The sequence below is a fragment of the Dermacentor andersoni genome, chromosome 4 (genome assembly GCF_023375885.2).
Source record: "Dermacentor andersoni chromosome 4, qqDerAnde1_hic_scaffold, whole genome shotgun sequence".
Classification (NCBI taxonomy): domain Eukaryota; kingdom Metazoa; phylum Arthropoda; class Arachnida; order Ixodida; family Ixodidae; genus Dermacentor; species Dermacentor andersoni.
In genome coordinates this window covers 35,390,525-35,414,015 of record NC_092817.1, presented here as the reverse complement: position 1 = coordinate 35,414,015, position 23,491 = coordinate 35,390,525, and the positions used below count along the sequence as shown (strand labels likewise).

The 23,491-nt window shown below is 47.6% G+C and overlaps 1 protein-coding gene and 1 non-coding gene across 3 annotated transcripts in view; one reads left to right on the top strand and one right to left on the bottom strand.

Moving 5' to 3' along the window:
- LOC126536905 (cell adhesion molecule Dscam1-like) overlaps window positions 1-23,491 on the top strand; it is a 292,232-nt gene that overhangs the window by 51,614 nt on the left and 217,127 nt on the right. For both annotated transcript variants that reach the window (XM_055073599.2, XM_050183952.3), the window contains exon 2: window positions 13,881-14,201. In XM_055073599.2, the coding sequence (XP_054929574.1) occupies window positions 13,881-14,201 (321 nt within the window). The remainder of the gene's footprint in view (window positions 1-13,880; window positions 14,202-23,491) is intronic.
- TRNAT-CGU (transfer RNA threonine (anticodon CGU)) lies at window positions 17,615-17,686 on the bottom strand. Its single transcript has one exon. It is a non-coding gene; the product is annotated as a tRNA-Thr (tRNA).

The following is a 23,491-nucleotide window of genomic DNA, read 5'->3' as shown; positions in this document are numbered from 1 at the left end:
ACGGCCACGTAGTGCAATATAGAAGTAGAAAGGCGGAGGGGACAAAGTGAACCTGCCCCTCATCTTGTCCCCCACCGTTTTTCCTTAGCCACCCTGTAAGCGCTGGTTTCTTGACCGTTCCCTCCTAGTGGGTGAAAATTATCTGAGGAACACACAAACATGTAGGCAGGATAGCGGCATCCACAATGAAACAATGCTACTGTCGCTGTGAATGAGTTCAGAGCTGAGGGAATCACTGCTGTTATTTTTTTTTTTATCGTTGATTGCCTCATTTATTAGGAAAATGCTATCAGCAAAACTGCTGCAAGCACATGATTACGGCATGCCAGGTCTTAGGTTCGCGAGCGTATTTCTGGACTACTGAGCATAGAGTCATCGTTATACATAGGGCCGACAACCGCGGCATCATCTAGTTTTTCGTCTTCATTTCTGAATCCAATTAAGAATATTATCTAAGTGTTATCACACTGATTATTGCCAAACATAATATGGTAGGTTATTGGTATTATTACAATGTGCAGCCTAGAAAAATAGGCATAATACACGAATGTCTTAACATCAAGAGTGTCGTTTGAACATCTAGTTTCTCTTGAGCGCAAGGTTGGCCATAGAAATGCTTGGCCATCCATTTCATTGTCATTTGTAATATCTAAATTTGATAGAGAGAATGCGTTACGTGAAATGTTGAAAATTCTCGCCCCCTCCCCCATCGCCCCTGCGTTTAGTCAGTTCTCAGCGTAATATATTTTCCTATTATTTAACGTAACTAAAACATCCAACTGTAATCTCATGAAAGTTATAAGTTCCTATAAGTTCCTTGTTTCGCTTACAGCTGTTCTCAAACTCGATATTTATGCACGTCTAAGACAAAGAAAGCAAGAAGAAACAGAAATAAATAAATGAAATTCGCACTTAAATCTTTATTTTGCCAGTTCGAGCATTAACAAATCCCGTCACGTTTCACAAAAATAAAGAAAGCAAAACAAAGTTATTATTCTGAGAAGCTATAGCACCGTTATCATATAAAAAAATATCGTAAAGCTATGTTTGAAACAAGAGTCTGGCTGAGTTAGTGCCTAACCACTGTTACGTGTACGCAGGCAAAAAGTTATAATAATAATGACAACACTTCGGCTGGCTCAGCTAAATCGCGTATGGAATGTATTAAATTACTCTTTTTCCCACATACGCACGAAAAAGCACGCAAGTGCCAACTACTTCATGTAGGAGTAAACGCAAAAGCAAAAGCTTCAGACGTGGTTACAAACGATCGCCTGTCGATGACACGCCCTTATAACTTCCGTTTTCACTTTTCAGACCTTAAAAGTCATCATTTATTTTCATCAAACTTTCCAGCGCACGATCCACCAATTTTTTTTCTTTTCCTCTTCTTCTCTTTTTATTTCTTCATTGTCTGCACCGTGTGCTAAACGTTTCGCGGGTACGTTGCACAGTTCGGAAGCTTGCCTTGTGTCGTCAAACCTGTTAAGTAAAGCAGCTTTCTGTATTTTAGAAAAAGAAAAGAAAGAACTCTCTACAGAGCTTTCAGACATTCACGTCTTACTTCTTCCATTTCTCTCTTTTTTTTTCTTTGCTTGGTACGCTTCGTTACGTCATTGCTCCCATGGTGCAATACCTTTTCCACGAAATTACTCTAAAGCAGTTCCAACATGAGAACTTCGTTCCAGCCTAAAATATAGAGAAAATTAAAATGCCACTGTAAAGGTTGTGAACTTTCTATACGAACTGACATCTCGTTATGCGGTCAGTTGGCATCGCTCGTTTCGCAACTGCAATGGCTGGGCGTCACTTATTTGATGTCTTACTTAAGAAAACCTCGTAATGACGTGAAGGCAAGTTTTGAATTATATCTATTGTACCATGTAAAGAATTATCAACACAAAGAAAGGAAAATGTTTGTATCCGTGCTCGGATGCCCAATTTTTCTAGCATTGATTTGAGCGAACTGATGTTGGGCACGCAGTGAACTTTTGCTGTTGAATGTGCAACTGTACTACGCGTTACTTATCCACGTGATAGTAAAGCACTGATAGTTGCTTTGAGAAACACGCTGCAATGTCATTGAACACTTTGTTGTTGCTTGCGTCTTCCCTCCGCCTCCTGTTCCTCCTCGTCTTCTTATTTATTATTATTATTATTATTATTATTATTATTATTATTATTATTATTATTATTATTATTATTATTATTATTATTATTATTATTATTGTTGTTGTTGTTGTTTGCTTTTGTCTTTGCTTTTTGGTGTAGAGCACCAAGAAGTGAAGTTGCTGATAGGCACCGCACTTCCAAGCTATCTAGAGTGAAAACATAACGGAACCGACCCCTCAACAACTGGAGCAAAGAAAGAAAGAAAGAAAGAAAGAAAGAAAGAAAGAGGAGGGCGGAGACGAGTTAGGCAACTGCAAATGATAGAAAGCCACTAATATGTCTCATTCCGTGCGTGTGTTAGCGTAAGAAGTATCGCAATGTACAGCCAACCACAAAAGTTTACGGACCACGGGATCTCAAAAAACATTCAATTTCCGAGCAGCCTGTGACAGTAGTCAGTAAAACCGAACATCACAATGTTGTTCACATATGCTAGTAGAGGCTGTAAATGCGAACTGGGGCGGGGACTTACGGAGTCGCCATCTGTCGGAAGCGCCGCCCTTGCGCAGTATGAGGGATCACACGGCGCGCTCCTCATAGGTTTGGCTTACGGCGCTTAATAAAAACACCACGCGGCAGCCCTAGCTCCTGTAGATTTCTGTAAGTACTCTCAAAACGAGGGAACTTTGTTACTGTTGAAATAATAATCTTGGGCAAACTGAAAGCACAGAATCGTTTATAGGCGCCATCTCTTTACCGAATAAGTACAGTGAAAGCCACTGCGCGCAGTCGCCGCGATGGAGTCTCCCGAACCGGCTTGCGTGAAAGGTCGGCAATCGCTGAGCGTAAACTACGTGAAATATGTTCTTATATAGTGGGCGGTCTGTATAACCAAATGACGCATAACAGAACGAAGCCTCAATGCATGCAGCGATCGCACAGGTTCTCGGTGACCGACTGCGCGTCTGCATGCATGTCCGCGTACAATCTTTAGCTTTCACTGAAAGCGTTATCGCACCGTGCCGTGAGCTTTAGGACGCAGAATATGAACATTTGAGAGTCCACAAGCAACCATTGTTGCGTGGACGTTATCAGAGCTGTTCAAATACAATTTCGTTTTAACGAGGGACTTCGACGCCTACGGCGACTGTGATGTACCGTCGCGACGGTTCAATATTTTTTTTCTTCTAAATTCTTGGACGTTTCAATATTATTTCTAAAGCTGCGTCGCACTGTATGTACACAGTGGGCGATTTCGCGCTGCTTCTTTTTCGTAATCCAGTGCGTTAATTCATAACACAAACATGACCATATGCCATGCCTTTGTTTAATGTGCTTCTTACCATTCCCTTTCCATTCCAGTAAACTTGCCCAGTGTCTAGCATCAACAAGTTCATAGGCCAAACCGTCGTGACATTAGCCGGGCAGCGAGCGAGGGTGAACGTTTCAGTGCGCGTTTTATGCTACTCACCGAGCTTCGCAGTCCCGGCACCGTAGCAGAAATATTCCTCGCGTCTGTGCTTGCTGCGTACCCGAGTTGTAGCTGATGGCTGTTTACCGATCCTAAGTTTCGCGAGCCAAGCTTCACTCAGCTTCTTGTCCTGCGGCTACGTGTGAATAAGGCTGACACCGGGCTCCGTTGCGTACGTCCGGCACTGCGCGGCACCGAGCAGTAGCCTACCATGCTGCACGCCTCGAAAGGCAGCCGCTACCTATTATAGTGATTTCAAATGTTGTCAAGCAGACACCCAAGGCGGGAAAGCCTCAACACTTAATCAGAACCGCAGCGCAGGTGGGACTTCAAACTTTCGTTTTCAGATCGCTTTGGCGCTTCCGACGCAGCCGACGCGGCCACTGTGTCCACGTGATCCCTCATGTCACGTCACGCCAACGGTGGCGCCTGCTTTTCCAGTGCTGGAGATCGCCCCCGATACTGGGCTCTGTTGTGAGGCTGCGCAGATGTTCGAATTTTTCTCAGATCTCGAGTTCCGTAAAGTTTTTGTGGTTGACTGTGGCTAACCGTAGCAGCCATTGTACACCGCACCTCTACATCTCCACATCGAACCACTAAAGAAGCAGCAACGTTAACAACTACAGCGGAGTGGGCTTTAAGCGGTAAAGGTACCCGCTCGACTACGTAACGTGTGAGCAGCGCGCTTTCTCTATCCCCTCCGTATCGCGAAACGAGAGGGACGCTCGCACACTGTGTATATTGAAGGCCGCTTATTGCCACACAAAGCACGGTGCCCGCCTAGATCCAGACGCTTGCGTCGCCACTTCCAATTAGAACCCTCTCGCCGCACGTAAAACCCGCGTGTCAACAAGCGGGCTGCAGGAACGCGGCGAGAGTTCTCGCGTTTTCAATAACTCGCTCGGAGAACTCGCGTGCGCGCTCCGTCCAATCTCGGTGAGCGCGTGTTCCCTACAACGGATATACGTAGTCTGTCGCAGCAGCCTTACGAGTGATTTCGCGAGCGAGCGTGTACTAGCACGCGAGCGTGAGCGCACCTCCCGAGGAAGGCGATCTTCCTTAATATCCCCACCCGGGGCGGCTGCCAAGGTTGCTTGCCGTGCGCGTCCAGAAAAGCGCTCGGCGCGTATATCTCGTTTACTCAGCCGACTTTGTGAGTCACGCAGTCATTTCGTCGCACCGCGTGTCTACTATACTACACCGCCCGGGCGGGCTCTCCCCGATCACGCTCTCTCTTTACCTCGCGTGTCTGTCTGGTTCTCCTCTTCCTCTTTCTCGTGCTCGTCCTCGCATCTCTGTCCTACGGACCCGGCCGTTGCACTGCCGCGTGCCTCCATCGCAAGATTCACTTCGCTTTCACTCTCGCCGCGAAGCGCATGCAAGCGCAAGCGCTCCTAAGCTAATTTCCAGGAGGCCTGACCCCGACGTCGCAGTCCTGTTGCAAAAGAAAAAAAAAAGAAAGCAACAACACAAACAAAAAAAGAAACAAGAAGAAAAACGCTTAGTAGGAATGAAAAAGTGAGAGAAGCGGTGGTAGTGCAGCAGTCCTGCTCTCCCGACTTGTGCTCCCGGCGCGCTCCCCTCCGTCGCGCGCGGGACAAAGTGATTGTCTGCCTCCTTTACAACTCTGCCCTTGCCGCTCCCTCTCCTGCTGCCAGCCAAAGCCCCGCGTTCCTGCCTGTCTGACCCAAGTGCGGCGTCCTTCCCCCGCGGCTCCCCCACGCCACCGCGGCTCCCCATCAGCCACAACGACGGCTGGCCAGCTCTCACACGGTTCGATAGCTTAGGCTGCGTCGTCCCCCGCCTCCCCCAGACTGCGTGCTGTGCCGGTTGATGGCAGCCGTGCTTTGGAGGAACGACGCTAAGCTGCATCGGCGTGCCGGGAGCGCCGGCGCAACGAATGCTCAACACAGTTACGAAGCTTCGCGAGCAACATGTTGATAGCTAAAAAGCTGGGTCGCGGAAAAAAAGAACTGCTGTAGCGCAGATAAGCGCTGACGCGGATGAATGGAGCTGTAGAAAAGATTTCCTTCATTTCCAAATGTTTCTGGTGAGTCATTTCTGCGAAAGTCCGCAAAGTGGAGGAATGTCCATAGAAAAGAAAATTATGATCCACTCAACCGTAGGCTCGTGCTACAGTTGAGTGGATCACAACTTTTTCATTCAAATGTTTCTTGCATCAATCAAGATCTTTACATTGGAGACTGCTGTAAACACATGACATGGTCTAGAACTTGGCAATGGTAACCATACCCAGCAGTCTCGCTTCCAGTCCGCGAATCTCACGGTCTTTGAGCTGATATTCATACATGCGAATGAACGAAAAACAGAGAACCTGTCATGACGTAACTGTTGTCCCGAGAGTCCGTTAACGTTGCTATATTTGCAAAAGCGTTAGCTGCAGCAATCCACGGGATTCCAATCTATATTCAGGGTGCTTACAGCGTTTCTGCGAACCGCACCAGCGCATTATGCAGAGTCCCAGTCGAAAAGCACATTAAAAAAGCAGGCAGCAAAACATGTTGCTTTCATGCGAAGCTATCAGGCGCGACTTAGGGTCGGCTTTTCGAAAATCTTGAGCAGCCCGTAGCGTCCCCATTGATTTGCCTCAAAACAACAATTTCGATGTCGCTGAAAGCAGCACTATGTTACATGCTTCAACGTAAAAAAAAAAAAAAATTATCAGCACCCAAGCACTGCCACTCTCCCCTTTTACAGTGAAGTATATACAAGAGTAAGATCTCTGCACAAATGGCACAAAGAAAAAAACCGTGCGTACACAAGCTTCCTCTGGATATGTTAGCAGTAGCAGTCACGACAAAACCACGTCCCCGCGGCGGAACACTTTTGTCATTCATACTAGAGTATAATCAAGATGTTGTTAGTGGTACAAAGCACCACTTTTTCGCAATGCTAGAGCAAGCCTAGCAAGCGGTGTACAGCAGCTAGCTACTGTTAGCAGCACGGCTTATACAGCGTAAAACGCGGTGCATCCCAACTCCCGAAGCCCCGCCGGTCCCCTCCCCACTCCTAAGCCGAATGGCCGCGGGATAGCGCCACGCTGGGTGATCCGAAATCCGGAAGCTGCGCTATCCACCGACGCTACTAAAAATTGATACCGAAAAAGGTTTCATTTTTCTTTTCAGAACACAAAGGCACGATCACGAGAATGGATGGAGGGAACAAAAGGTGGAAATGAAAAACAAAGCGCCGTTTCGTCGAAAAAAAGATCAGACTGAAATTGAAAAAGAAAAATAACACAAAAGAAGGAATGAAGCAATTCGAGAAAGAAATCTATAAAACAGGGAGCTCAAATCGAAAACAGAGCGTTTTATGTGGAACGATGAGCGAACGTTATTGATTGCGGGCCAGAAGTAGCTTTGGAAAGGCGGAAACTGAAAACGGCTCCAAACGACCGGCGTTCTCGGCTTTGTATCGCGCGTGTATTAAACAAATACATCAGATGCAAACGCCGTTTGACTTACGTGCTTCACTACGCAGTCGGATACCTATCAGGAAGCGATCGAAAGCAAAGTAATGCGAAGCAGACAGGTCATTCGGGCACTACAAAGACCAAAGTAGCAGTAAAGAAAATCTAAATAGTAGTCTGGGGCTAATAACCTCACCGAAGCAATTGTGAAGGGAGTAGAAACATGACACAGATTACTGCGTGACAATAGCACTGAGCTCCCCGTCACCGAGTATAGCATCACAAGAAGTTTCTGGTTCCCCATCAAGCTAAATATTATAATGAATAGTGAATTTTTCGCATTCCTATCGTATATATATTGTGGCTCTACCACTGATTCAACCATAAGGTCTCACTAATTTCAGTCTACAGATGAAGCTTTGGAACTTAAGACCAAAGTAATGAATAAAAACAAAACGCACTTCGACGCATTTCGTTCAATCTATAAAAATTATGCATTTTTTTTTCTGCAAGAGCAGCACGTCTTCTCTTCTTCTTCTTCTTCTTCTTCTTCTTCGTCTAGCTTCTGTTAGGCTCGCTTTTTTTTTTTTTTTGTAAATGAAACCTCACTTTCAAAGCCGTGGATTTCTCCCTACATACAAAATACAGAAGAAAGAAAAAATATATCTTCAACGGAGTGCTGTTCCTCTCTATTGATAACTGGAAACCTGTCAGGGCCAATTTTTAAACTTACGAAACGCTTTGGCCTCGCGCCCATTCTTCTCTGAGAACTCAATTAGTTTTGATTCTGGCATTTCCCCGGAGAGTAATAACCTCTACACTTATGATGCGCCGATGTAGGCGAGCAGAGGAGAGTGATTTGTTTCATGAAAGAAAAAAGAAGAGGAAACATTCTTGCACAAACGAACGTAGCGCTTGCATCGCCGTCCCACTTCCTCGAAAAAAAGAAAGAAGAAAAAAAAGAAATAAACGTCCAGAAATGGTTTGGTGCTTCGTGAGAAAGTGCTGAGCAGCGATTTTTTTTTCTTTATTTCGCTGTTTCATTTTCGAGTTTCGTATGGATAAAAAAAAATGCCAACAAGGCAACTTTTCTCGCTGCAAGAAAAAAAAAACGTCATGCCTTGAGTTACGCGTTAAATGAGTAATAACATCATTGCGTTGGCTCTCGAATTGCCTTCGCTATGCTACGTATCGATGCTACGACATATAATTCATTTCCTGGGATTTGACTCTTGTAAGGCGCATAGTCGAGTGAAACGCCGTGATGTAATAGGCTGCATATTGCCGCGCGTTCCTTCCTATATTTTTGGCCGGTGATCTATTTCAGGGAATCATCGCTCTTATCGTGTTATCGCCTTCGTGCAAGATCCGGTCGTTACTCGTGTGCTTCTCTCTTTGATTCACGTTTTCGGAGCGAAATAGGCTACACCCGTCGCGCGTGTATAGCGCGGCCAAAGCTTTATTGCGTGTCTAAAAACAGTTGTTTTTTTTTTTTTTTTGCGGCGCTCAAATACCTGCAAGAACTTGCCGGCGACACGGTTCTAACCATCTCCAGCGAGGCCTCATGAGCTGGAGCAACGGCAGCAATGGATCGCCGCCGTCCGGCGGGAAATTTCTTCTTATGGCTCTTTGCTTTGTCACCTCGGCATTTCTTGCGCTCGATCATGTTTACACGGATAAGCGACAAAGTCGATCCCGGCATACTCATGTTTTGATTCCGTTTGTTCGCCGTGCAGCATGCGAATTAAAGACATTTCGATTAGGTTCCGAATAATGCTTGCGGCCTTTACCATTTGCCACTTCTTTATTCACCACACTTGTGGTATACTCAGCTATTCCTTAGCGAGCGCTCTGGAACGCTCTGACACGCCATTCCACATTCGGCTCGTTTAAACGAAGCGCTCGAAACGTGTTCGGCTGCCTCAATCCGTGTGATCGGTTCCGGTCGAGGGCATTCGGAGCCGCTCCGATTTATCTCGCCGAGCTCCGATCACGTGACGCCCGCCACTTCCGTTTGTTGAGCGGCCAAAGCGGAAGTCGCCATTTTTCTCGGCTCTGAGCTGCTGTCGCGCAGCAGTCGCGTAATTGCGGAAGTTGCCCATGGATCCATTTCCACCGCTATATGCGTTTTCGGCTGAGGCGCTCTGCCTGCGGCTCGGCAGGAGAACGGCTCCAGCTCTAGCTACTCGGAGGCAGAGCCTTAGAGCGACCAACCGGAGATAACATTACTTAACCAGTGAACAACGCTAAGCTTACTATAATGTCCCCATCGATTGGATGCCCCAGAAGACTAGCATTGCTATGTCTCTCTCTCTCTTTATCTTATTTCTTTTAGGCGCTCTTGGAACAATAAAATGCGTTAACTGTAGAATTAGGCTTCCACTCAGCGCTCAATCAAGCTTATCAGCGTTGCCGCTGATAGATGTTTGACTTCATTACCGGATGGCTGAAATGCTTAGGCCAAGCTGAGGTTATATTGTGCGCGATCGGACGTCTGAGCAGCAAACAAAACTGCTTTCCTCGATCGCCGCATATGCCTGGCTGCACTGCGTTAATTCCTTATAAGGAGCGTGCATGCCAGCCCCCAATTGACGAGTGGCTGTCATCACTACACTGTTAACACGTGCTTTCCACATGTTCTCTCGTCTTAAAATGGCACCCTGCAGGGACTAACGATTTTTCGGACAACCGGAATTTTCGGGTTCGTCTCACGCGGCAGTTCCAGAATGCGGAGAACACTTCCGCGAGTCGAAGACTTGCAATTCGCTAGATTTTGCGCGTAGAGATCCTGGAGGAAGTGGTCACGAACCCTTTTTTCGTACTCCTCCTCCTCCTCCTTCCTCCCTTCCTCCCTCCCTCCCTACCTCCCACACGCACACCCACACGCGCACGTGTGAACACAAACACGCGAAGCTTGATGGCCGAAGTGGGAAAGTGGACCGCCAAACAGCCTCTCGCTAAAGCTTTCCACGACCTTCTTCCGGACCGGACGACACTAACTGGAAATGCCCGGGAGGGCGGGATCCCGCTTGGCGCGACCGCTTGGAGAGCCAGTTTAACGGGATGAGTCACTGCCCGTTAGCCGACCCGCGCACCATACCGAAAAACTAAAGCCACACGCCAAGTTAGCGTCCCGTGCTCTCTGAAATGCTCCCTGTGTACCGAGACCCGGCTGCAGGAGATTATTGTACTTCCGGATAGCACTGAACAAAACGAACAGACGAACAAAAGAAAAATAGGCAGAGACACTTAAGACTGATTACGTGTGGAAATGCGAAAGCATTATACTCTTTTTGGGGAAATGTCTTTTTCTTTTCTCTTTTCTTTCTCGCCTTCCTTGCCCGCGCAAGTTCTCGCATGCGTTCTAACTGCGCCTCAGTAAAGCCTAATCAAAACGCGCCAAGCGTCAGAACGCGGTCGCTAGCCCGCCAGGACTTCGTTACTCGAAGGGCCCCCCAGTGCCGTTCAATTGGACATTAATGCTTTTTATTTTGTGCTCTCATTTTATACGCTCATGACGTGGCGCCACCTCCCGCCTATTGGCTGCGCCGTCACTTGCACAATGACGCATGCACTAGGCACACCTTTTTTTTTAGTCAGCGATAACCGCGGAGCCGCCGTTGCGTCGCGACGGGGAAGGGTGCTTGTCTCGCACCCGGGAGGGCCGGGTTCGATTCCCACCCAGGCCGAGGTTTACCGAATTTTCTTTTCAAAGCCATTAATTTACTATGTTTACAGGAATCTCCCTGAGAAACCTGACGTCAATCTGAGCATTTTGTGATGTGTTTTTACTGTTTGCGCCGTTGACCATTTTTGGCAAGAATCTTTCGGCCACGTAGACTACGCCGACGGATTTTCGCGTAATGGGGCATATAATGCTGTCGTATTAAAATATAAAGGCATCTTCTGTTACGGCGCTCGTTTCCGTATTTCGTCCTTTTCTTTTTAATTAAGTATGTGTGCAGGAGAGGTTGGAATCATGGGTGATACCCGCTACTCTTTCTCTCTCAGGCACACAGTAAATATAACAAATTGATCGGCTAAGACAAACAATTGAGCAAAACAGACAGAGACCGTACGTAACAAAAATAGGCCGGCTAAAACATACGCACAGTAAAAGAGATACGATATCAACATAAAAGATAAATATACCTCCGAAAGCGCTAACGCGGAGTTCGCATAATGTTCAGGTTGGCCTATAATAGGTCCCAATACAGAGCTTGCACAGCAAGTAATGTCGTTTAATAATATCGAACAGTCACTTGTATTTCGAGGGAGTGCAGTCTACCATAATATGTACCGTACAAGTTAACGCCACAGGCTGTAACGAAGTCCAGATCAAGGGCACCTCTAAAAAAAAAAAGAAACATTAAACTGCAGCGGATAACCAAGAACGTAATAGCTGCACTCTAGTGCTTATCTGCATTTCTTGTCACTTATAAAATTCACTTAGGGCGCTAACTGCTCGCTCTCAGTCACCTTGCTACAGCAGACCGCTTTCTGAGCAAGTGATGCAGACAATCCACACACTCTCGAAGCTATAGCCCGGTATAAAATAAGGGACCATACATGCTGTCGTATACACGGCACTATATATACGGCAAGCGACAGCTGGTATCCGGACACGGCGCGAACACCGTGCAATACAGCGGCGCAGCTGCGGGAAGCAATAGGCCGTTCTTGCTGCCACGCAAAACACGTGAGCCCTCGCCACGAGCCGATTGGAGGGCGGGGTGCACATAGTGGCGGCACCAGTGTCGCTATTGGCGGCGTGTACGAATCGCCGTGCTCAAACGCCACTCCTCGCCAGTTGTGAGGCCCTTCTGCACACCTCGTGCTGTAAAACAAAAACAAAAAGAAAAACAAAGTAGGAAAGGCAAAAGAGCAGTAAAGAAACGAAACACCTCAATGTTGCTCGCGGCGCGCTAATTGGGGCCGAACACGAAATTTTGGGCGCGGTTTGGTTCCTCCGTAATCACGGGTCCGCGGCGGCTCAAAAGGGCTCCGATCAGCCGCAAGCGTGGCCGCGGCTGGAGTGATTTCTTTTTACTGGTTTTCGTTATTTACTTTTCAGTCTGCTCTTTCTTGAATCTTCGTCGCTTTCTTTCTCCGTGCAATGTATTCAGCACCGTTTTTCACGAGGTGCTGAAGCAAGCCTAAAGCGCTTCAGTCCCGTGGCGATAATTTGCCTGCCCAGAAATTATTAATTAACGCACAGCAACAGTTACGCTGAGAGGCAATGGAAAAAGAAATGAAAAATGGCACGTGTTCAGGCTATACAACCTGTTCGGATGCGGAACGCGAGAGCAAAACTAATTGTGTTTACTCGACCACCACTTTTGATTACGAGCGAATGAAGAAAACCAAGTTTGCCGTTTCTTGCCTCGTTACTGAGCGCTCGCCTTCAAGAACGACTACGCCCTCGGATGCACGATCTTCAGGCACGAAAGCCGCGTCGAAGTGGCATGCTACGGCGTTCTCTCAAGACGAAGGCGCGTTTAGATGCAAAGAATGCCCGCCTGTGGCAACACAACGCCTTTACGACGACTTCTTTATGTAGCCAAGTCAGGCAAAATTGCACTTAAAGATGGGTAAGCTTGTGTCACGCCGAGTCTAACGAAGTCGAAGAATATAATGCCCTCCTCGGCCCCTTTCCTGCCCCCACCCTCGCCACCCTACTTCCTTCCAAATACACAAACACACAAAGAAAAAACAAAAGCGTCCAACATTAGGAATAGTTATCATGCGCATGCATGTGCTTCCGTTTATCTTGGCGCTTTGATGTTCGTTTGCGTACAAATTGAAATAGAAATATTGTGATAAATTCTGTCTTTTTTAGACCGCAGCTCTTAGGCACCCGTTCCTGCGTTTCGCGTCGGCATCGTCCCTCGGCGTAACCCAGTGAACGAGCTCAGTGAAGGATCAAAAAGTGAACTCGAAGAGTATAGCGGTGATGAAAGACAGCCATAGTGAAGAGAGTGCGATGAGGAGAGTGCCGCGGAACCATGAGGTGGAAAGCGGAGGAGTAGTGTATGGAGAAAGCGTGAGAAGGAATGCGTAGTGCCGCGCAAGACGGGCTCTGTGGTGACGACCGCTACGAGATGGCGCCAGAGCGCGTCCGCCAGAGCGGCATGCGGCGAGCGCGTCCACCGACGCCACATACGGAAACAAAGCGCTGCATGAGCATCTGTCTGCGGCGGCTGCTGTGAATCGCGTCGTCGCGTCACCAACGCGCTTCTTCTCATGATCTCTCGATTCGCGAGGCAGTCGCACCACACTTCGCTCCGTTTGCAATGTGCCGCACGAGACAGATTGTCCGCGGCTGTCAGTATATCGTGAAATGGAAACGCATATAGAGCTGCACCCAAATTTCACATTAGGAAGCATTGTAATCGTCGTTTCCTTTTTCTCTTACTGCGGAAACACAACGTCCGAGCAGATGATGGCGAGAGCGAAACGAAACACGATGCTTTGGACCGTCTCGTTGTTTTCATCGGCTTAAGCTCTCATTATATTATGTGCATTTCAACACTAAAGCTGATGACCGAGGTAACGTTGCCTACAGCGAGCATAGCGAGTGCGATATGAACTTGGTTAAAGACTCTGTGGTGTCTCACACTGGTAAGAAATCAGCGCTATGCTCATAAGGAGTGACTCCTTATCTCTATTATCACCTCGCCAGCCAGGCGACAGCTGCTCGGTTCATTTGCCGTATATACCGCAGTCTCCGAATGTACACGCGCCAATGATAGCAGTATCACGGCACCCGTGTGTGCTAAAACGAACGGCATGCTTTCTTTCGGTAGCACGTGGCCCCGCTCAAAGTCCCTAACGTGTCGCCCCGTCTCCCTTCTTTTCCTCCCGCAGTTGGCTCATACCAAAACGAGCGTCGGGGCCCGGTGTTCGTGCACGAGCCTCCTCGGCGCGTGGACTTCTCCAATTCGACGGGCGCCACGGTGGCGTGCTCCGCGACCGGCTCGCCCGAACCCCGCGTCACCTGGACGTCGGCCGACGGCACGCCGATGGAGGACGTGCGAGGACTGCGATACGCGCGCCCGAACGGATCGCTGGTGCTGCCGCCGTTCCGAGCCGAGGATTACCGGCAGGACGTGCACGCGACCGTGTACCGGTGCGCTGCTTCGAACCCCGTCGGTGCCATTGTCAGCAGGGACGTCCAAGTCAGGGCAGGTGAGTGGGCTCGGCGATGGATCCCTGTCCTTTATACGCGCCCTCTGTCTCACCCTTGGTGTATTTTTGCGAGAGAAAGTGTCAGGATAAAGGTTTAAGGTGGCGCAGAATAGGAGATAGAAAGCAATTTGTCGAGTTACTTGTCGAAAGGATGCTTTAGCGACCACAGAATAGAAAATGCGCCATCCTTAAAGCACTTCAGTGGAAACAAAAATCATAAAGAAGCACACGCAAAGGCTTCTGGCCCCTGATCAAGTAAAAACTATTTGGGCGCTTCAGAACCCATTCAAATTCCTTGTTCATAGTACACTGTGGACAAGAAAACCGCACGGTTATCGAACAACAAACCTATGCGGGCTCCTAATTCGGAAGTCGTACTAATGAGGAATCAGGCGATTTCTTTTCAACCACAATGTTCTGTGAACAAGGAACTTACTTTAGTTACTAAACGTGAATTAACTTTTGACTTCTTCAGTGACCAGTAGCCTTGGTGCTTTTTTTAACGTGCTACTTACCAAACAAGTTTTCCTCGAAGTCATCAATTAAGAGAGCTTAAAGGCATTTTGAACCGCACCTTTCTAGTGAGGCTGCTGCCCTAGTAAATTTTGAATGGTAAGGTAAGGTTAAGGTGCGCTCGTTAAGATCCCCGTGTTGGATCACTCGTAGTAAGGAACCACGCAGCGTTAATACGCAGGTTAAGAAGCAGTTTTAAGCTTGCGCACCACCCATATGTAAGTGATTTCCTGTCTCCGTGTTTCCGTACAGAGTGCAAGAAAGTAAGACCTTTGATACAAGCCCAGTTGGGCTCAATTGGAAACGAGTCCAGTAGTAAGGAGAGATTATCAAGAGAGAAAATCGAAAGGTTAACCGGAAAACCATGCGGTTGGCAACCCTACACTAGAGAAAAGAGACAAGAGAAAAGAAAGGTGGGACAGTGAACTATAAGGTTCACTGAACACACACGCGCACAAGGGAGGTAGCACGCACTGAGAGGATATCATACAAGCCAGTCGATCTTAAAAACAGCCAACAAAGCCTTTTACGGCACTGAACGAGGAATTCTTTGTTCCTGCAGCAAGACTCCTTATTCTCAAAGCAGCTGGTATGCCAGAGTGATATGTGGAAATAGGCGACACTCAACCATGATGACTAACATGATATTAGCGAAAGCGGATGAAACAGAACAACCACTTCTCGCGAAAGAAAACCTTTTCAATTTAGGTCCCAGTTTCTAGTTCTATACTGGAATTCCACGTGTCAAAACGACGCTATGATTCCTAGGCACGTCTCCGGATTAATTTTGACCATCTGGGGTTCTTTAAAGCGCGCCCATTGCACGAAATAAGGTCTTTTGTTTCATTCTGACCCCATCTAAATGCGGCCACTGCGGCTGAGATTTGATCCCGCGATTTAAAGAACTCCAGCTGGTCGAAATTTGGTTTTGGCACGTAAAACCCCATAACATAATTCTTTTGATCCCGCGACCTCGTGCTTAGCAGTGAAACGTCATAGCCACTAAGCCAGTACGGTGAGTAGGCCCCAGTCTCGGCACTTCTCAGTGAGCTTAGCGTGGCTCATGAAGAGTGCAAGTTGCTTACACAGCTCGGATTTTCATGCCGGCCCAAAGCCGGACTTAAGCCGCCTCGGCATCTTCGTGGCTGTTCAAATGATCATTAAGCCTTCCTTCACGCTCTGGCCGCAATAAGCTTTTTCTTTCTTTAATATTGCGTGTGTCAGCTCCAAGAACCGACATCAAAGACTATTACATCACTTCTGAATGAGTTGTCTCAAACGAAAGCAAAGTTGCCTCTTGATTCTTCTAAGCGCACTTACGTGAAGTGGTTGCCGGCAAGGCCGTCCCGTGCGGGCTTAGAGAAACTAATGGGATTTTGCCGCTTGCGCCGTTGAGGAAAAGAACATAGGTGACTGAAGGTACACGCTCTTTGGTCAGAACCCGTCGTCTCTGTAGGTGCTGCAAAGCTGCATCGTATATACGAAGTCCTGAGTGCAAACGCGTCTCGGCCAAATTAAGAATGCATAAAGCAAAGACACAGTAGCACGTCGGGAAAATTCATGAGTATTGGCGAACACGGAGGATTCGCTGCGAATAATCTATTTGATCCGCGCAGCGAAGCCCCTTGTGAAACAGGGAGCACCATCTCCGCGAGTTTTTTGCAGAGCTCGCAGAGTGGCTTATAACGCAAAGCGTGAATACAGAAAAGAGAAAGTAATAATAATGAAAAAAAAATGCACACATGAAAGCTTCCTGCCCCTGCTTAGAGCCGGTTTCTTCGCGAGTGATAGCAGGAAATGCGGACACAAATGCACGGCCGGAAAGTAACCTGAAGCTTTCGGCTTCGTGTACAGCGGCTCCGAAGTCTACCCTTTTCAGCCCATAGCGGACGTTAGACCAAAGCCGGAGCTCCATAATAGACAGTTTTACTGTTTTAGCAGACCACTTTTGTTGCAGCCCCTTTCCGCTCAGACGCCAAGCGGTTGAGCATGCTCATAATGCTCAGACGTGCGGGTCAGTGGAAAGGCATATCGGTTCCACTGCCCCGGTTGCTTAGCGGAGCGCGGTACCGTACAGTTGTGACAGGGTCACAGGCGCCGCCCGGCCCGACAGTCTAGTGCTCAGCCGAGCAGCATGATTAATAAGCATAAATTGATCAAATCAAACCAAATATTTCTTTCACATCAACAATGCTCATTTATACAAAGTAATATAATCACGTTTTCTGCCTAAAATGCTGGTGGTAGGTTGGATACCAAAAACGTAGAAGGGCTTGGCAAGGCTCGCACTCGGTTTAATGGCAGATATGCGCACGATTATCAAAACAAAAATACAATTTCTAAGAAAGATATATAAGCATACTATTAAACGCTAAAATGTAACCTTTCTGACACGTTTTCATTATTACGTAGATCAGTTAAAAAAGATTTCGTTTAGTTTGGTGAAACATTTAAAGTATTTGGCAGAATGTGCATAGCAACTGGTATCTGTGGTGTGTTCGCATACGTGGTATTTCCAAGTATATGCTCTCCAATTGATTGTTTTCTGCAGTTTAATTGGCGCTACCTTCCTTTGCAATTTGTTTTTTTTTTTTCTTTTCCTCGATAACGTGCCATGAGTAACAAACTGAGCAACAGATCACAAGAAGCCAACAAATAAAGACACCAAGGACAACACAGGGGAGATTACTTCTACTTATTAATTGAAATAAAGAGAGAGAGAGAGAGTGAAATTTAATGAGCACCAGCAGTTCAGTCGGCTGGGCCTAGGCCTCCCACGATAGGACGTCGAGGTCTTGCCTCTTCGCCGCTTCGTAGGCCTGCTGGGTCGCCCAGAGTTGGTCGTCGAGATGGGAAGAAATTATAAATTAATGGAATTGAAAGTGGAGGGAAAAATAACTTGCCGCAGGTGGGGAACGATCCCACGTCTTCGCATTACGCGTGCGATGCTCTACCAATTGAGCTACCGCGGCGCCGTCTTCCCATCCCCTTTCTGGGGTATTCATGTGTTACTACTAGAACTAACCCTGGGAGTGTTAGCCAGCAACATTGATGTCTTCAGGTAGCACGTGTGGGTTTATTTACCAGTTGCCTTCACCTAAAAAGATCACGTACTCGTGACGCCTGCGGCAGAAAGGACGTTCCACATTCGCCGCCAAGGTTTGTGAGTGGTGGCACTGGCTAACGCTCTCAGGGTTAGTTCTAATAGTAACATACATACCCCAAAAAGTGTATGGGAATACGGCGCCGCGGTAGTTCAATTGGTAGAGTATCACATGCGTAATGCGAAGACGTGGGGTCATTCCCCACTTGCGGCAAGTTGTTTTTCATCCACTTGCAATTCCATTAGTTTATGATTTCTTTATTTCAATCATTAGGTACAAGTAATCTTCCCTGTGTTGTCCTTGGTGTCTTTGTTTGTTGGCTTCCTGTGATACGAATAATATAAATCGGGCCCCTCGGTTAAACCCCTTTCTTCTTGTTCAACTGAGCAACAGGTACGTGCGTCTCATGTAATCAAGAATTGGCGCTGTACGGATCTAATATTGGGCATACATATGTAATATCAGGTGTCCTACTGCTATAATAATTGTGAAGAATAAATTGTTAAGCGATACATTTGATGTCCAAGTTACTTAATTGAACGTAATAGCAAAAGAGGGCTTTTGTCCGTCACAGCAGCTTTGATTGACCTCGCCGAAAAATCTATACTGTCGCCAGTATACTCAGATCCGTGTAGAACGCCGTTGTTGTACTGACCCGCTTGCTTCGCCTCTCGATCACCCTGGGCACCCTATCAGACGCAAGGCGCCACTCTTCCGCACCGGTGACATCGGCCAACACGCGATATGAGAAACTGCAGCTGTGCTTAGAGGCGCGCTGTAATTGTGTGTCCGCTCTTGCGTGCATCCGTCATTCTTCTCTTCACCCTATACGCCTGCTTTGGTGTTGCCTCGGCTGAAGCCATCACGCCTTTCTGAAGCACGCGATCCGTGACACAGTGGAGGTCTCGCAAAAGTTGTGGTAGAAGGAGAGAGAGAGAGTAAACTTTATAGAAAAGTGCACATGAGCGTAGGTAGCTCTGCTGTGGGTGGTCCCCTCAGTTCAGGAGTCCAGCGGCCTTGGCTGCCTTTCTCGCTCGGTTGACCAGGTTGAGCTGATCCGTCGAGTCTGAGCTGGACAGCGCAGAGAACGGAGGCGTCAGAGAAAGGGTCGTTGACACCATTGTCATTCGTTACGCCTGACGATATGCACGGAATGGCTGTCGTGCGGAAAGAACCTATAAATATGGACAAAAAAAAGTCCTAGGACACCTAAACCTTTTTTATGAGTAGTGAATACCAAAGCATGAATGTGCAATTGAACGCCGCTGAGCGCTCCTTCGAGTTGGGAACTCCCCACGGACAAACGAGCGCGTTGAGACGCTTGGCGCGTTTTGATTTGGCCTTACGGAGGCGCAATTAGAACGCAGGCGAGAGCTTGCGCGGACAAGCAAGGCGCCGATAACACAGGCTTAAAAAATGACTGAGGTTTAGCTTTTGTAAACCTAGTTATCACGAGCGAAAAGTATGTTTGACTCGGCTTTCCAAAGAATATGCACACAGTGTTTCATTAAACTTAGGCTACAGTCTTTCACACACTTTACACACGCTGCCGAAGGGGTCGTCTGTAAAGTCGCGGTGAAATATGGCCCTTCGCAGTGGAGCTTACCGCTAGCCGAAGGGTATGGTTCGTCAAACGTTCATTGTGGGTGCCGTTGCTTGTATCCACGGCTTTGTCTCCTTCTCCTTGTTGTTCGCGTTGCTGAACGACGGCGGCGGTTGCAGTAGCTTCGGTCTTGGCACGTTTCCGCGCTTAATAAGCTTCTCTATTACGTGCTAATCTGGCCTACCTTTGCTCTGGTGTTTCAGCAAGCAACTTTGCTTTTGATTGAGATTTCACAGCCTGCTGTCTAGTTATATCTGCTGGATTATTGGATTCCGCCTGTCGCTTGCGCTGAAGCGCACGCACAGACGGCCCAGCCGGCGTGCCGCCCATGGCGAGACTGAGCCACAGAACACGAAGCAGCCTTTAAAGTCTCGCCTGGTCACGTGGTAGAGCAGCAGCAAGACGCCGAGCGAGCACAACTGCAACGCCTCTCCGCAGCGACTGACGTGGCGTGACGTCACACCCTCCACGCTTGTGCTCCAGCGGCTCAAGGTCATTGCGACGCGATGAATGACCTTGTGAGACATGGCGTAGTAGAGCTTTCGCTCTAATAATAATAATAATAATAATAATAATAATAATAATAATAATAATAATAATAATAATAATAATAATAATAGCGCCCCGTGAGAGGGCAACTCTATCTGCACAGCTAGCGTCGGTCTAGCTGAGTAGCTTTAGCGGCATTGCTACGGTGGTGGCCTAAGCCTAGCTGCACAGGCTGCGCTTCACCAATAAAGGCCATTCGGAAACCATTCGCAGCTTTTCGCAAGCCTTCCGTCTGTGAAGTGTCATATACCTTAGACTTTGTTGACACATAATTTTCCAACAGAAGTCGCGGGTTAGTTCTCGGTCGAGGCAGTTGCATTCCGATTAGGGTGGAATGCAAAAACGCTTGTGTACTGTACATTGAGTACACGTTAGAGAACCCCATGTGGTCAAAACTAATTCGGACACCCCCCACTACGTCGTGCCTCACTATCAGACCGTGGTTTTGTCACGTAACAGTGTAGAATCTAGTAAAATTTTAAAACCTAACTGAAAGGAAGGTGGGAGTCATGCACGCGGTTGCCATTTAAGTTGCAAGCTTCACAATATTTCGCAAAACGCAAAACAAGCCTTCTGTTTTCAAATATAACTGAAAATTAAGTGTGCCGGAAGTGAGATACAGCCCTCTACTAAGGAAACTACAAATTCCAAGGTCTTGCACATTTTAAAGGTATAAACGTAGAAAAAGTGAACCGCCCTCTGCGCAGCGCAATCACCCCGAGCGTCTCGTCCTGATTAGGATCAAGGTCAGCTTGAATAGCTTTCGTATCATTTTATAAACGTCGCTTGAACGGTTGGCTGACAAAACAAGCACGAACTGTAGCAACCGCGGAGGGGCGCGTATAACTGCGCGGCAATATCCCAAGCTCAGTGCTGAATGCGTCGTACCGCTTAAGTCATTACTTTCCAAACGGAAGAAACTTCACAGACGAAACATTGCGAATAGATGGAGTTAGATGGAGCAACGCATGCCTATAGCTCCCGATTCAGCGTACGGTTTCCAGCCAGCTCGAACGCAATACCGCGGGGACATTGTCTAAAGCGGCGAGACCAATGCGCAGGCTTTGTTCCCCGTACTGCTTAGCATTGTGAATTCTTTTTTTTTTTTTCTTTCTTACGCGTCATTCCTTTTTGCTCCCCGCCCTGAACTGCGGCCGCGTTTGGAAGCGTAACGAGGTTAGGCGAAGAAATATGATCAAGGGCAACATCAAAGAGGCGTCCTTCGCGTTCTCAAATCCGCATTTCCGCTTTGCATATACACAAACGGATTTGCAAGGCATGCCAAAGCCGGACGTGTTTGCCGTGCCTCCCAGTGAAAAATGGACCAAAAAAAAAAAGCCAAAGGAAAACGCAAAGTAGGCTAGCAAAGCCCGCAAGCAACGTGCTCGGCATGCACTCGCGGCCTTGGAATACTTGCATTGCGAATTCGTTCCAATCTGCCTCTTTTTATTTCGTAAATTTTCTTCTATTCGGTGCGCGCATGCTTTTCTGCCGCTCCTGAAACGCTATCATTATAACGGATGACTCGCCTAATGCCGGAATAGTCTGCGCTGCAGGATGTCGCCGCTCTGACCGGCGAGTGTGTTCTTTGTCTAGCTTTGCTGCAGAATAGCTTAGCATTCTTTATCAGACGCCGCGCCCGTTGATGCTTCGGGATACAGGGACTGCCTGCCCACCAGCCTTCGTTCCCGGCTGAAAGATATGGAAAGTGATGCATGCACAGTCCTTTATTTAGGCGGAAGCTGCTTTCCCAACCAACGCATTGGAGCGTTTGGGGGCGTGCTATGCGAATGAAAGTAGGGAGTAATACTGTATATACAATCGGAAAAATCCTGGTTTAGCTTCGTTTATTTTCTTTTCGGCACACTCTGATCTAAACAGCAATCTTAAATATAAATTGCTCTCTACTTACTTTGAATGGAAATTGCCGTGCTTACGCAAAATAACGCCACTATGTAAATGACATGGGATTCGCACGGATTTCGGTCGTGATTTACTGATGCAAAGGTACCAGCGCAAAAAAAGAAAATTATTTCGTACACTTACATTTCTCCAATAAAGCCTTAAAGTGAAAAAAGCTATTAGGTGGAGCGTAAAAATTTCAACGTTCTTGTTCGGAGCGAGAACTGGACATCAAGCGATGGACGAAAGAGCGGACAGTAGAGAAACTATGGAAATGAACTGAGATTCTCAGTTCAATTGCCCTGCCACAGCAAAGCGAAATCTACAATCTACCGCGTGTACTGCCGAAGAGCGCCGTAAAAGAGAAAAAAACAAGAAGACTCCTGGCATAAAACTTGTACTTGAGAGGCTTGCGACAAGTTCAGTTTTCTCTTGCACATGGCACTGCTGATATACGTGCTCTTGCGCATCATACGCCGTTTCAAATTTTTGTTGACGAACTTGCGCTATAGCGAGGAGCAGGTGTTTCTGAGTTTGCGAAGAATACTGCTGCTACTGAAAATGACGATGAAGATAATAAAAATGATGATTTATTGGCATCCCCTTCGAAACGGCTCAGTGACAAAGAGTCATCTAGCCTGCTTGAGTTTATCATGCATGTTATACATGCTTTTCACTCTAGCATTTGTGTACATCTCCTTAATCTTTCTTTTCCTCAAAACTTCTACACCAAATTGTAGCGCTACGTATGCCTGCAACAGATACGATCGTATCAATATCTTCCGTTTTTTGTAGAGCGGACGTCTTAGGCGCTCGTTTCTGCGTTGAGCGCCGTCATCGGCGTCGGCGTAACCGGCACAACGAACGAGCCCGCCGAAATAAAAAAAAAAAGAGAGTGCGCTGGCGGAGGAAGAAACACAGTGATAGCGAAGACAGCGAGAGGAGCAAAGCGGAGTAGGAAGGTACAGAGGAAGCATGAGGAGGAAAGCAGATGAGGAGAAATTGCAACTTGGGGGAGTTGGCAATGCTTCATCTCGAAACAACACAGCACACCAACTGGACAAAGCACTTGCGCTGTGTGTCTCTTGTTCTACCCATCTTCGTTTTCGCGCGCTGTTTTATTTCAAGAAGGAGGAAGAGAGTATGACGAAAGGGTGAGGAGGAAAGTGGAATGCCGCACGAGACATGCTTCACGGCGGCGACTCGCTACGAGATGGCGCCATAGTAGTGTGCGCCCTCACCCGATCCCCGATGACGCCGTTACTAAGGCGGCGGCAGCTCGGGGCGAGCGCGTCCATCGATACCATAAATAGAGACAAAGCGCTGGCGTGGGTTTCGCACTCACTGCGCATGCGCTACTTCGCCCGCGCTGCCGCCGCCGCTAGAGTATGTGCTACGCGCGAGCCACGCTTTCCCGCGTTCACGCTTTCTTTCTGAACAATGAGCGACGTAATCGGTGGAAGTAATTCGTTTGCCGCTGCTGCTAAACGAGCTGCCTGAGCAGAGGCTCAGCAGCACCGCCGAGAGGACCCTTCCGTTCAGATTCAGATTTTTTTGCCTCAATATATGGCGAATTCAAAACACCTAAACAGTTGCGCGCAAATTTCGCAGTAGCCAGT